Source organism: Galeopterus variegatus, unplaced genomic scaffold, assembly GCF_000696425.1.
Source record: "Galeopterus variegatus unplaced genomic scaffold, G_variegatus-3.0.2 Scaffold1607, whole genome shotgun sequence".
Taxonomy (NCBI): domain Eukaryota; kingdom Metazoa; phylum Chordata; class Mammalia; order Dermoptera; family Cynocephalidae; genus Galeopterus; species Galeopterus variegatus.
The window spans coordinates 84,879-98,774 of NW_007727718.1; the positions used below are offsets into that span (position 1 = coordinate 84,879).

The 13,896-nt window shown below is 41.1% G+C and overlaps 1 protein-coding gene across 1 annotated transcript in view; it reads left to right on the forward strand.

Moving 5' to 3' along the window:
- FRAS1 (Fraser extracellular matrix complex subunit 1) overlaps positions 1-13,896 on the forward strand; it is a gene marked incomplete at its 5' end in the record, with an annotated part of 258,570 nt that overhangs the window by 81,351 nt on the left and 163,323 nt on the right. Inside the window, 5 exons of the mRNA XM_008577934.1 lie at positions 4,495-4,647; positions 4,885-5,031; positions 9,072-9,218; positions 11,880-12,020; positions 12,875-13,015. Coding sequence (XP_008576156.1) covers positions 4,495-4,647; positions 4,885-5,031; positions 9,072-9,218; positions 11,880-12,020; positions 12,875-13,015 — 729 coding nt within the window. The remainder of the gene's footprint in view (positions 1-4,494; positions 4,648-4,884; positions 5,032-9,071; positions 9,219-11,879; positions 12,021-12,874; positions 13,016-13,896) is intronic.

The following is a 13,896-nucleotide window of genomic DNA, read 5'->3' on the forward strand; positions in this document are numbered from 1 at the left end:
ACATAGAACTTTGGGGGACACATTGAACCCATGTTGCCTATTAAGAATTTAACTTTTTTTTCACACCTACAGTGGTTAAAAGCATATGCTCTGGAATCGGTATAGATAGAATGTACATGAGCAAATGACCTAACTTCTCAGAGTCTGTTTCCTCATTTATAAAATTTCACGCCTACAGTGGTTAAAAGCATATGCTCTGGAATCGGTACAGATAGAATGTACATGAGCAAATGACCTAACTTCTCAGAGTCTGTTTCCTCATTTATAAAATGGGGATAATGTCATTGCCTACTTCATCTCCTCAAATAAAATTATGCATTTAGAATAACTAATTATAAATAGCCTAAAATAGACCCAGAGTTCAATAAAAATAAGCTGGAATAATAATATGAATTGTACTCTTTTGATATTGAAATCATCTGGAATAAAGACAAAGATTATGAACAAAGATTTCATCATAGCCTTAGTTATAAAAGTGGAAAAAAATTGGAGGTAACTATTCAAACTATAAGAAAAATGGTGATTTTTTTGTTTGTTTACTCAACAGTTGAGTATTATACAGCCCCTAAAAATGATGGTTACAAAGAGTACCTAATGACATGTGGCAATGGTGATGGTATTACCCATGTTTAATATAATTTTGTCTATGTAAAAATCTATATATGGAAAATTGCATAGAAAAATAAGTAAAAGAAAAAATGTCAATGTTGGTAGTCATTGACTCTGAAAAGCATTCCTAGAGTGATTTTTATGCTTATTTATACTTTGTAAAAGTATTTTTGAATTTTCTTTCATGGCTAACTTTGCAGTCAGAGAAATGAAACCTCAAGATGAAATGAAACCTGTTTGAACCCCACTCAGCCACCATTCTGTGTAGATCACAGTGGCCCCCTGGGCTCAAGCCTGAAGCCTGCTTGCAGGCAGTGCCCAGTGAGACTGGCCACTGGTAGCCTGTCTTGCCTGAGTTCTGTAGTCTGCCCTAGGGAACTATACTTTTCAGGTTGTAAGTCAGAACATTGGTATTAATCCTCAAGCCATTGTTGCTCTGATTTCTGGCTTCTTTCCTTGCACATCATTACTCATTTTGAGGTCTCCCAAGGAGTGCTCTTCTACAAAGAGATTTTGACTTCAAGCCTCTGAAGAAAAAAGTATTTCCTAGGTTTCAGGAATTTATTATTCTTTTCAGCTTGGTTTAATAAAAATCAGTCAACCAATCTTCAGAGCAGGATTTCAGAGCATATTTGTTTTAGTGGTCTTCTTTTGGGGGCTTGTATATGACAGAGTTGGGAAGGAAGATTTGCATGAATGGATTAACATGAGATCCACTCAGAATGTTGTTTTGGAATGAGTCTGTTCATAGGATTAGGTGTTCAGTATGTCTTTTAAACAGTAGAAAGAATACAGGTAGTGCACAAAAAGAGAGAGTCCAATTTTCCAAACTCAAGCAGTTACAATCTCCTGTATAAAATAGAACTATAAACTAATTTGGATTAATGTGATGCTTTGGGCAACCTGCAGTTGATTGTCTTATACTTCCAGGCATCATTTATTGATACCTCTTTGCCTCTGGGTACCCACTCCAGCATACAATGTGATATGTCTGGGGATTGATCTGATTCCTCCTTATGGCTTAACATGGAACCGTGGAGGGAGGCAGAGGCCCTGAGTGATTTCAGAGTCTGCAGCTCTTGAGCCTTTTTCACTGACATCTGGTATCTCTATATCCAAATCTGATCCAAAGAGCCATGGCAGCTTTAAGACCTCCAGAGACTTGGTTAGGAGGATAGAAGAAGTTGAGGGTTATGAGGAATTCCTACACTTATCAGTCAGTCAGAGGCAGAGAAACAGGACACAACCAAGAGCAGCACCAGGGTAAATCATGCTAAGAGAGGAGAGAGATGGTTTCAAGTAGGATGGCTGGTCAAAAGTGCCACGTGTTGTAGAGATTTCAGGTTGGATGAGGAAGTGAGGAGGCCATGAGAGTTGGTCATTAAGAGGCCATCAGATATCTTTTCAAGAGCAATACCACAGTAGAATTGTAGTGAAGGAAGATTGCAGTGAGGCGAGGAGCTAGGGAGGCACAAGATGGGATATTTGTAGAGGAAACCTGTTGGAGCAGTAGGTGGCACAAAACATACTTGGAGGTTGAGGTCAAGGAGAAAGTAATGAGAAATGGGGGAGGATATGTGGAATAATGTTCAAACTCGGATCAAGAAGGTAGGTAGAGGAATTAACCATCTTATCCTGTGAGATGGGAGGAAATGAAATAAAAATGGGTAAAAATAGATGTTTTGAGGTTGAAGGGAAGGAATCGAAGGTGCTTATGCACACAAGGTCTGAATGAAGTAGGTGAAATTTCCTGGGAGGACATGAACGGGCAGGCATGGTGGGGGTAGTGACTTGAAAAGAGTAGGAAGGGTTTAAAAGCAACTTCTGGGAGAGTGGGAAGGAGTGTCCATAACCTAGCTCTTGCTTTCCTTTAGATGTAATTAATGCACGTTATGCTCCTCACTTAAACAGCTTCTGGAAGTCCCCAAGATCAGACAAATCCATAAATATTTATTTATTGTATCTACAAAATACTGCAGAGATCTGCTTGCTTTCTCTTCAAAGCATCCCTTGGTGATTATTCTTTTTCATTTCTCTAATTGCATAGTAGAGAGAGCTTCAGTTAGATGCAACTAGTCTTTACACCACGGAACACCTGCAGATCTTGTTGGTGCACGCCTGAGCTCAGAAATTCTGTTAGCACTTGCTTTAAAGAGGAAGAGGCCATAGCTTTTCAAATAATGGAGCCTTGAATCTGTGTTATTTCCTAGATTTCCAATCCTAACATTTGCCTGCTTGTTAAGGTAATCGTCAAACATTGCCTCCTTCATTTACTCTTGCAACTTTCACGAACTTTGAAATTTGAACTTTTTGGAACTTTGAATTTCCCTTTGCACACCTAGGATGTTGCTCCTGGCACTGTGAGGAGGACACAGGAAAGAGAGAACAAAGTGCTTGGCATTATGTGGAACCCACACCAAATCAGGGGAAATAGCCTTCTTATCATATTTCCCTCAATATAGTCATTATTTCCTTTATAATTTACTAAGGGCCATAACGAGGGTTAATTGGGCTCTTATGATGTCATGAATTGTTCCTGATATTGGCAAAGGGCTGTTTGTAATCTGAAACTTCCAAAGTTCAGAGAAAGGTCAGGGGTGTTAGTTTGTGTGCTGCTAGGAGAGTCAGCATTTTTGAGGAGGACACTTTTGGCTTAGCTTCTGGGTGGCTGTAAAGGTCCTGGAAAGGGTTCTCATGTGGTGAGAGGGTGCTGGGAATGGGGGTGTCTGGGGATCACATGCAGATGATCAGCAATTAAGAAAGCATCACCAACAGTATAGAGAGAAAGAACTGTTTAAACAGATTTCAGGGGCAGGCAATCTGCTTTACTGACTTGGATTTTTTTTGGTGAAGATACTGCTGGAAAACACAGTCTCTATCTATAGGGCCTTGAGATGAAACCAGACTTTTCTCGGCCCTGGGTAGTGCATTAGCAAGTGCAAACAAGTGCTTTGAATCCTACAGGGGAGGTTGAAAGGCCCTATTCTTTCTCTCTTTTCCTAGATCTTTACTCCTTTTTCATTTGGTGGATAATTCAGGATTTATGGGTTTCTTCTGCCTTTAGATAAAGGATAGTATATGGGATATGAAGGGTAATTACCACTTAAAAGCAGGACAGAGAAAGTTTTCACCTACAATGGAAGCTGAATACAATCAAATTCTTTATTAAAGGACAGCTGTTATATGAGCAAGAACAGGAGACAGTGCTGGCTGGACAAGATAATTTGTGTTATAGCTTTAATCACAACTGTGCGACGGAGCTGCTGTGAACTATGCATTGGGTCATAAAAATGACTTTTCAACTTACAACTCTTCTTCCTAATTTCATCTTTAGCTAAACACTAAAATTTTTCAACAACTCCATCCAATTATCAACTATCCCCAGTCCTTCCCCACTGAAGGTTGAGCCCAGCATACTGACTCTGGAAGACCAAATTTGTGGGAAGGAGCCTCGTGGAGGACTCAGGAGCCTGCATTGCTCAGGAGCACTGTGAATGAATGGGGGGGCTCGCTGCTTTCACGCTCTTGGAGCTGATGGGCAAGGTGTGGGTAGTGCTGATCTTACTGTTTCTGTTAGTCTGACAGTTCTCTCTATACCCCAGCAAGTATCTATCAATGGTGCCCTAGTACTGGAAGGTCATTCAATTGGAAAGGAATGCAAACTCAATCGCTGTGCTGGGCCCAACCATTTGCTAAAAACCTCAAACACACAATTTGTACAAGTCCCAAGCTTCTAGTTTACTGACATGTACTGCCTTTGGGCTACTCTCCGGCTGTTTGTGCTGCAGTGTTGGTGACTGAAATCCCAGCTGCCCTTTGGTGTTGTGATTAGACTTTGTGCTCATGAGTGTCCTTGCTTCCTCTGTGCTCCCCTGCCTTCTCCAGACTGCCATCCTCTGTGCCAGCACTGTGCAGCTGATCTCCACAACACCGGGAGCGTCTGCCTGAGGTGCCAGAATGCCCGCTACCTGCTGCTGGGGGATCACTGTGTTCCTGACTGCCCTTCTGGATACTACACAGAGAGGGGAGCTTGTAAAAGTGAGTAAGTGCTGGATGCAGGAGCTGGAGGCACCTTGTAAAGTTCTCTTTGGGGCAGGCGCTGAGAGGCTGAATATCACCAAGAGAGAGAGGAAGCAGAAAGCATACCATGGGACTATAAACCAGACCAGCGAATGCTGTCAGTGGTGGGCCTTTTATTACCAGCACATGGGATGCTGCTTTGGTAGGGAATCTGGCTTCATAGTTTCCATTTGTGTCTCTTTTTTCCCTTTGCAGGATGCCACTCCTCCTGCAGAACCTGCCGGGGCAGAGGACCTTTCTCCTGCTCCTCTTGTGACACCAACCTCGTTCTATCCCACATTGGCACCTGCAGTACCACCTGCTTCCCTGGGCACTACCTTGATGACAACCGTGTTTGTCAGTGTAGGTTTTTTAAATGAACTTTCTCTCCTTTCCTGCCCTTCTAGGGCCTTTGAAAGAACTGTGAAATGTTTGCTTTCATCTTCTCACCTGGTAGCCTTTTCTCTAAAAGGAAGAAAACTAATCTGTGAAAGGCAGTACGATGCCATTAGCAGATTATAACTCAGATATCAGCCTAATTGAAAGCTCAGGGCTGGTGGGGGGGGGGGAGCATCCTCCTTGTAGATACCGACTGTAATCTTGGCAGGTTACTTAACTTCTCTGTTTTAGTTATCTCATTTTAAAAATAAAAGTGTTAGTCTGTTTCATCTTTATGGTTTCTCTCAGCAATCCAATTCTCTGATCCTGGGCAGACAGGAGAGCTTACTTTAGTATACAATCAGTGGACAAGCACTTCTCTGGATTTAATTTATTTAGTTTTCTACGTGTGTTTGTTGAATATTGACAATGTGTAAGGCTTTATGAGCTACAAAAGATTTAGTTTTTGCCCAAACAGTTGTTATTCTGTCTTGCATGGAGTTACTTGTATGGATGTCATATTTCTCAAATAAGTCAGAATATGAATAATTACCTTGAGTCAGTGTGTTTGTTGAATATTGACAATGTGTAAGGCTTTATGAGCTACAAAAGATTTAGTTTTTGCCCAAACAGTTGTTATTCTGTCTTGCATGGCGTTACTTGTATGGATGTCATATTTCTCAAATAAGTCAGAATATGAATAATTACCTTGAGTCAGGCACAAAGAGTTTGGATAAATTACGGAAAGGGCAAATATGGATTGAAAAAAAACTAGGAAATTCTTCACAGATGAAGGAACATTTGTGATAGGCTGAAACAACATACTTTGTTTCAATCACAAAAGTGTCATTTGCAAAAAGATTTCGTTATGCTTTTGAAAATAACAGTTAACAAGTACAGTGGTGATGTTCTAGGAATTATCGTGTCAAAGGAATTATACAGTAGTGGTTAGGAGAGTGGGCTCTAGAGTCAGGGAACTGAAGTTCAAATTCTAACTGCCACTTACCAGCTTTATGACCTTACCCAAGTCTGCTAACTGCAAGGCCTCAGTTTCTTTTTCTGTAAAAGAGGGATTATAACAGTACCTACATTTTAATATTGTTGCACTTAACACTGACCCTAGCAGAGAATAGCTTTCAGTACAGATGAACTATTATTATTGTTATCACCATCATCATCATCAACATCATCTGGAATAAGAGGCAAATAAAGCAGTAAAAAATATTTATATTTTACAAATAGAAAGATAAATATTAGTATTAGTTCAATGAGATGTTTGCTAGGATTTGCATTTGAGCTGAAGTTATATGGAACTTACTATTTTGCATCATCTGTTGAGATACCAGGGATAAAAAACTATTTTGGACCAATGGGATGATTACTTTTGTAACAAAAATTTTGCTTGGTATGTATCAGCTGTCTGTCAGAATCTGTAGATTCTGTTATACAAGAAACAAGAATGAAATGTTCTATTCTTGCATGTTCTATTCAAGAGCAAGAGGGTGTTGGTGGAGAAATAGTGACTTAGATTTATGAGCCTCTTCACAGCGATGGAATCATAGAGAGAAAAGTTCAGAAGAAAAAATAGAATCCCTTGTATGAAGTATAAGGAAATATTTCCATGAAATATTACCCATCTGGGAAGCTTTGCCTTGGTGCGGGGTGGCCTCTGCACAAACACATTTGCTGTTCTACCATGTAAATAGGATTTTATAGAATATTTCAGTTGAATTAATCTCCTAACTTTAGTCCTTAAGTTTCATTTTTTCTAAGATTGAATAAAATATGCCCCTAAATTGGGATATTTGGGTTTCTAGTATATTAAAAAAAAAAAAATCAGCAGTGCCCCTTTCTTATAGGCCTGCCAAATTTAGAAATTGTGCAGTAAAGCGCTTTTGAGGAAAAGTAATCAGTATTAGGGAGGCATTGATAATCATATTTTTGAAGAAAGTAAGGACTGGAGAGCCTTTCAGTTTCTGGTCAGAGAAATCTTTAGGAAGTATGAACTATTACCTGAGCTCTGAAATTTAAGGGTGACCAAATGAGGTAGAAACTTTTAAAAAGAGACGATAAATGAGGTTCTCAGTACTTGAATCCATAGTGCTCTGGAGTTGGAGGGAAACTCCAAGCTTACCCCAGCCAACCTTGCACCCAGCGCAGAGATTCTTCCTCGTTCTCCATCATAGTCCACAGGTGAGGAAGGAAGCCAGTTCCACTGTTGGAGAGCTGCGGTGGTTGGATAGTTCTTTTTGATCAGCCCTAGAACTTCTTCCTGGAGCAATATAGAATAAGTCTCCTCCCTCATTCACATGATTGCCTTCAAAAGTTTGAAGTTAACTGCCGTTTCCCACTTGGACGTTTCTGCTCCAGGCAGAACTGGACCCAGTGGAGTATTTAAGCAGAAGTGGATGACACCTCTTAGACCTACATAGAAAACAGGCTAGTTAAGTGGGAAAGTGAACTCCACATGCTGTGAGGCCCATTGCCCCTCGACGAGTGATGGTTACAACACATCTCTCCTTTCCTGTCTGGTTTCTGGTCCACTTACATCCTCTTCTCTGTCTTTCTGGCACTCTCTCTGGAGGTTAGTGGCCTCAGAGAACTGCCCCTCTACTCCAGATGTGGTCACAACAGGGCTGCATCAGGACGAGTACTTCATGTAATCCAAATATAATAAGATGGAGAAGGTGCTGCTTAGCCACATCATGAAAGAAATGTATAGGGTGCTATAAGAGTGTGTACCTGAGGCCTGTTCTAGAATGGAAAGTCAACGAAGGCCTTCCGGAGGAAGGATGGGTAAGAGTTAAAGACAAGACACTTGGAGATCCCATGAAGAGGATTCAAATAAGAGTGTTAGGATTTCCAGGTGGAGAGACTGGAGGGAATGGTGGAGAAGCAATATTTGCAGAAGTGATGGCTGGAAATTTTTCAGGATTGAAGAAAGACATTGAGTTTGTAGGTGAAAGTGTATTCTGAAACCTGAGCATTACAAATAAAAATATCACTCGGTGTATGCACGAAAAATAGATTGCAAGGGGATTAGAGTATATATGGGGAAACCAACTAGGAGTCTATGATAGTAGTCCCACAGGGGATGATGATGGCTTAGACATATTGGCATTTGTGGATATGGAAAAAAGCAAAAATTTCAAATAAAAATATCACTCGGTGTATGCACAAAAAATAGATTGCAAGGGGATTAGACTATATATGGGGAAACCAACTAGGAGTCTATGATAGTAGTCCCGCAGGGGATGATGATGGCTTAGACATATTGGCATTTGTGGATATGGAAAAAAGCAAAAATTTCTGAGAGTTGTATTAGAGGGTTTAAATAAATAAAATCCAGTAAGAGGGAGGTGTCATGGTAGACTCCAATGTTTCTAGCATGAACAACTGAGTAGATGGAGGAATGCCCATTTTTGAATTAGGGAAAAGATGGAAGCATGACCAGACGTGTGCGTGTGTGTGTGGTGGGGGGTGGAGGGGGGTCAACCCTAAATGCCTGAATTACTTGCTGTGTGCTAAGAATTACAACTGGGTAGATCAATAAACCAAGTCACCTTTAAGTCCTTTGTATCTTTAAATATGGGATTTCTCAAGCTCCACAATAAAGTTGGTGACTATTTTAATCTTGGCATGACACAAAAACCTGAGTCTATGTCATGAACTATAGGAGGCTTGATTCCTTAAGAAGTAAGGTTCAAATAAAACTCTGAACTATAATTCCAGAGATCTTAGAGTAAATAAAAATTCTGTTGCTGAATCACAGGGCAATTTGGATGTGGGATTTCATTCTTGGGTTTATAATTTATCTTCTTTGGAAAATAAGATTACGCTTTTTTATTTTGAAAAATAAACTAATATTTTCTGTTTCTGTTGATCACAGGGGAGGGTTACGAGCCATAATTAAAGAACAGGTTGGAGCAGGCCTTTGTTCCTGGGTGGCATCTGTCTGGGTTTGATCAGTGTTTCAGTATTTGCAATTGTAATCATCTGGTCATTTTCTTTTCCTATCTGCTCAGCATGCGACACACATTGTCGAAGCTGTGATTCACAGACGAGCTGTACCTCCTGCCGAGATCCAAGCAAGGTCCTGCTCTTTGGAGAATGTCAGTATGAGAGCTGTGCCCCGCGGTACTATCTTGACTTCTCCACCAAGACATGCAAAGGTAAAGCTCCCCCTGAATTGTGTAAGGATTCTTTCACTCAGTGATACCCCTTTACTGCAGATGTCTAGTCCCCCACATTGGGAAAATACCAGTTATCATATGTTTCAGTCTTCTCTGATGATAGCAAGAATTATGTATGAGTGTATTCATTTATTTGCGTATTCATTTAGCAAATGTTTTTGAGCACCTGCTATGTGCCAGACATTGTGCTGGGTATTGGCAACTAGACCAGAGGTAGCACACTGGAAACCCTCATGTTGTATTTGGCTCAGAGACATGTTTTGTTTGGCCCACCTAATGCTCCAGTGTTTTAAAATCTTTAATTATTTGCCTTCTTAAAAATCAGAAGACTTCACATACAAAACTTGAGATTTTCAGCTTCTTTTAAAAAAAATCAGAAGATCTGGCAATACTGGAGTTACACTCCTACAGTGCAGCAGTAGATTGGGTCTGTGTGGCTGTTGTCTCTGCAGTGTGGAGCATGAGCTCTTCAGTTCACCACAGTCCCCACCACTCCCTATCCTATCACACCAGGCCGGCTCATATTTCAAAGGCTTCCATTACCTTCCTGAGCCCTATAGGTGTTCATATTTTCAACTCTAGATTGCTAGACTCTAAGTTTAATGAGGTCAGCTGTTGTTTCCGATTTGTTCATCTATGTTTAACATAGCTATATGAGAAAAGACAGAGTCCCTGACCTCAAGGAGTTTATAGGGAGATAATGTCAAAAAACCAATTGCCTTTTTCCTTGTTCTCTAGTAGCTGGAATTTTTTAGGATTATGCTCTTTGCATGGCAGTGCTCAGCAAGAGGAAAACAGTTAAAGTACAAGTTTTATTTGACCCTGTTCCTTTTCCCCTCTTTATTCCTGCCTCCTTCCACATTTCCCTCTATCTCTCTGATTCTGGTGGAGAAGCTAGAGGTCAGATATGGAGGTTAAACATCTGTCTAGTAAACTTGGGATGCTTTAAGGTTCTGCAAGACTGCATACTTCTCACTCCAAGAAATTCTACTTGGTTGTCAACTTAGGTGGTCTGCTGTGCTCGAGACCACAGAAGCTTTTCTATTTTTTTCCTACCAACCAGTGACTGTCAGTTTGTGGTGAAAAACAAGATTATCACAAATCCTCCCCGTTGTAAATGATTTCATGACTATGCTGGCAGTTTTCAAGGCTCTGTTTTAGTCATTTTCCCTCAGGACTGATTCAGCCAAATAAATGAGTAGGATTAACTTTATAAATCTTGGAAGCACGTGTACTATCTTGCAAGTTTAGCTGCTTCTTTGGGACTTAGAAATATTGCATAAAGAAAGAGAAAAGGTGACTAATGAGAAGTTTCCCCAGCTTCTTAGCAGGGAGGGAAGGCAACCGTGAGTGGAAATATGTTCTCTCAGAAAAACAGTTCAGCAGCAAACACTTAACAGAGCTGTTACTATATGCCAGGCACTGTGCTAAATTCTTTACTTTCGTTATTTCATTTAATCTTCCCAATAGCCTTATGAGATGGGTACTATCCTTATTCCTGTTTTACAGATGAGGAAACTGAGTCTCAAAAAGTTTAAGGAGGGGATATAGGGTAATGCAGATGAAAAACAGCAAAGCCACAAATTGAATACAGACTTGCCTAACTTCAAAACGCATGTACTCAACTGTGCTATCCTCTCCCATCTTCCATGCATGAAGTACTTTCCCTACCAGCTAGAACATTGGCTCTCAAATGTGAGTTTTCTGACTGCATCAGAATTGCCTGGGCCATTAAAAATAACAGCAACAGCAACAACTATAATACTCATGATAATAAAAACAACAGGGCAGCAATATGTTTTCCTGTGACCCAACCCCTGAGACTCTGAATCAGTAGGTCTGATGTTGAGCCTGATAATCTGCATTTCTAATAATCCCCAATTATTTGGGTACAAATCCAAGGTTGGGCCCCACTAGAACATTAGCTCCTGTAGGGCAGGGTCTACACCTACCACCTTTGCATCCCCCTGTTCGGTGCTGTGCATCCCATAGGTGCTTGTTGAGCAAATGAACATGTAAAAGAGTCAGTTCTCCTGCCCTAGATGAGGTCTTCTATTGTGTCCATAAGCTCTTTCTTTCTGGCAGTGCCTTTATACCCCATTTGATTCTAACATCGTTGGTTCTTTCTGCCATGTTGGTCAACACCTGATTTTTGAGAGACAGAAAGTCGTGTCTGGTGTCAGTGGAGGGCAGCAGAGCCTTCTTTGTTGATTCTCTGACATCACTTTTCATATTGAGCATTGAGCCTTTAGAGGAGGTTGTGGTTAGGTTTGTAGAACAATTGGTGACTCCCTATGGCAGGCTTTGCATGAAGACTTGGCGAGGCACAGGGATGAAGAACTCCAGGGCCCATGGAATAAGACCAGGTTGATCTGGTGCCTTGGCACCTTGCTGACAAGCAGGTTCTGCAAAGTGTGGGATGCTTCTTGTACATGCTCGTGTCTAACATAATCAGGAAACACTAAACCTCAGAGAAGCATTCAGGCTGCTACAAGCAGAGACCTCGTTAGAGCTCACTTATCTGACATCTCTTATGTCCTCACTTTACCCCTTGCAGCTACAGACAGCATCCTCTTAAATTAGTCTCTGGGACTGAGGGTGCACAGAAAGGAAGCTGACCTAATACAACTTTCTTTCTAGAGTGTGATTGGAGTTGCAATGCCTGCAGTGGGCCTCTGAGGACAGACTGCCTGCAGTGCATGGATGGCTACGTTCTTCAGGAGGGGGCCTGCATGGAGCAGTGCTCACTGGCATTTTACCAGGACTTGGGCCTCTGCAAAAGTGAGTCACTGGAGGCCCCGCTCTGTGTCCACCCAAGCCTCAGCCTCCTCTGATTTGGACTGTTCTGAGATAGAGCCTGTGGCAGTTTTCCCTTCTGGCTTTACTCAGTCTCTGGTTATCATAAAAATTTCTCCCTTTCCTTCTCCCATCCCCTAATACAACATTTGCTAAAATTTGAGGCCAGGATAGGAATCTTGGGAGTATATGGCCACAAAAACAGGTTCATGTTAGACATTACTTTTGGATTTTCTTAAGAACTGAGGAGTCCTATTCTCCTGATGGGAAGGTCTGGGTCCCACAACCCTCTGTATACCATATACCTTATCATCACCTCTCTCTGGCCCACTACCCCCTTTACCCTCAGCTTAACACCACGAAATCCTCAGATCCTGAAATTCCCACCAAAAGTGCAGAGAGAACATTTCTGGGAGCATTCCTGGGAGACTTTAATAACTTGATGAGTCAGGAAAGATCAACAGTTCTGCAAAACACTACTGAGCATCAAGGACTGGTCAATAACAATAATCACTAATATCTGTCAGTCACTTTATAGTTTAGTATTTTGCAATATTCAATTCAGTTGTCACCCAGGGAGGTGGGTGGGACAGAGTTTCTACTCTCGTTTTATTTGGGAGAACACTGAGGCTCAGAGAGGCAGAGTGACTAATCCTAAGTCACACAGTGGTAGGTATGGTAGTCACAGTTAGAGTGCTGGCTCCTTGAGTTCTCATAGGGAGCTTTACCCAGCACTCCAGGTTGTATTGCTGCTTGGCATCTAATGCTGTCTTTCTACAAGGGCCTGGACCCTTTGTAAAGCTTCATAAATTCCTGTTAACTTTGCTTTTGTCTTTCAGGCTGTGACAGCCACTGTCTCCAGTGCCACGGTCCCCATGAGTGCACCCATTGTGAAGGGCCATTTCTCCTCTTAGAATCCCAGTGTGTCCAGGAATGTGGGAAGGGGTACTTTGCAGATCATGAAGAGCACAAATGCACAGGTAACTTGGAGACTGTGCTGAGAGCTCTGGAAAGAAATGAGGGTAGCAAGTAAGCCACGTGTGCTAATTATCAGGTAACCAAGAGCGCCTGAATTAGAAGCAGAATGAAAACCCAGGGAGCTTGGTAATTGATTGATGGCTTCCCATGTACAACTGCCAAATGCCAGTTAAATAGGATATAGGAGTGCAGGCCAATAATCCTCTTGCTCAAATCAATGTTGTCCCTAAAGGTCTTTATGGAAATGAAGCCAGTATTTTATGGAATGTACAGCTTATATTGAACTACAGTGAGGGATCCATTAAAGGTAGATCAACCCTATTGATATGGGCATATAATTTGCAATGTGTAAACTAAATCAGCCATGACCCTTGTATTGGCATAATATCCTTGAAGAATAGGATTTTGGGGGACAATTTAGTGAGGCACACTGGTACATTTATTGTTAAGCCCAAAGCCTTAATCTCCTTGTCCACTGGATCATCCGAGAGAGTTTCCCCAATTTGTTCTCATCATTTCTATAAAAACTTGGTCCTGTGGGCTCCACTTTAAAGAATACCTAACATATAATAACAACGCACGAACCAGGCACAGCATTTTACATCTCACCAAATTTCCTTGATCTGTATTATGTCATTTAATATTCACAATAACTTAGTAAAACAGGGTTGACACTATGAATCCTGTTTTACAAGAGAAAAGAAAAAGAAACTTAAGAGTGTTAATCAAGGCTGAACCAGGCACAGCATTTTACATCTCACCAAATTTCCTTGATCTGTATTATGTCATTTAATATTCACAATAACTTAGTAAAACAGGGTCGACACTATGAATCCTGTTTTACAAGAGAAAAGAAAAAGAAACTTAAGAGTGTTAATCAAGG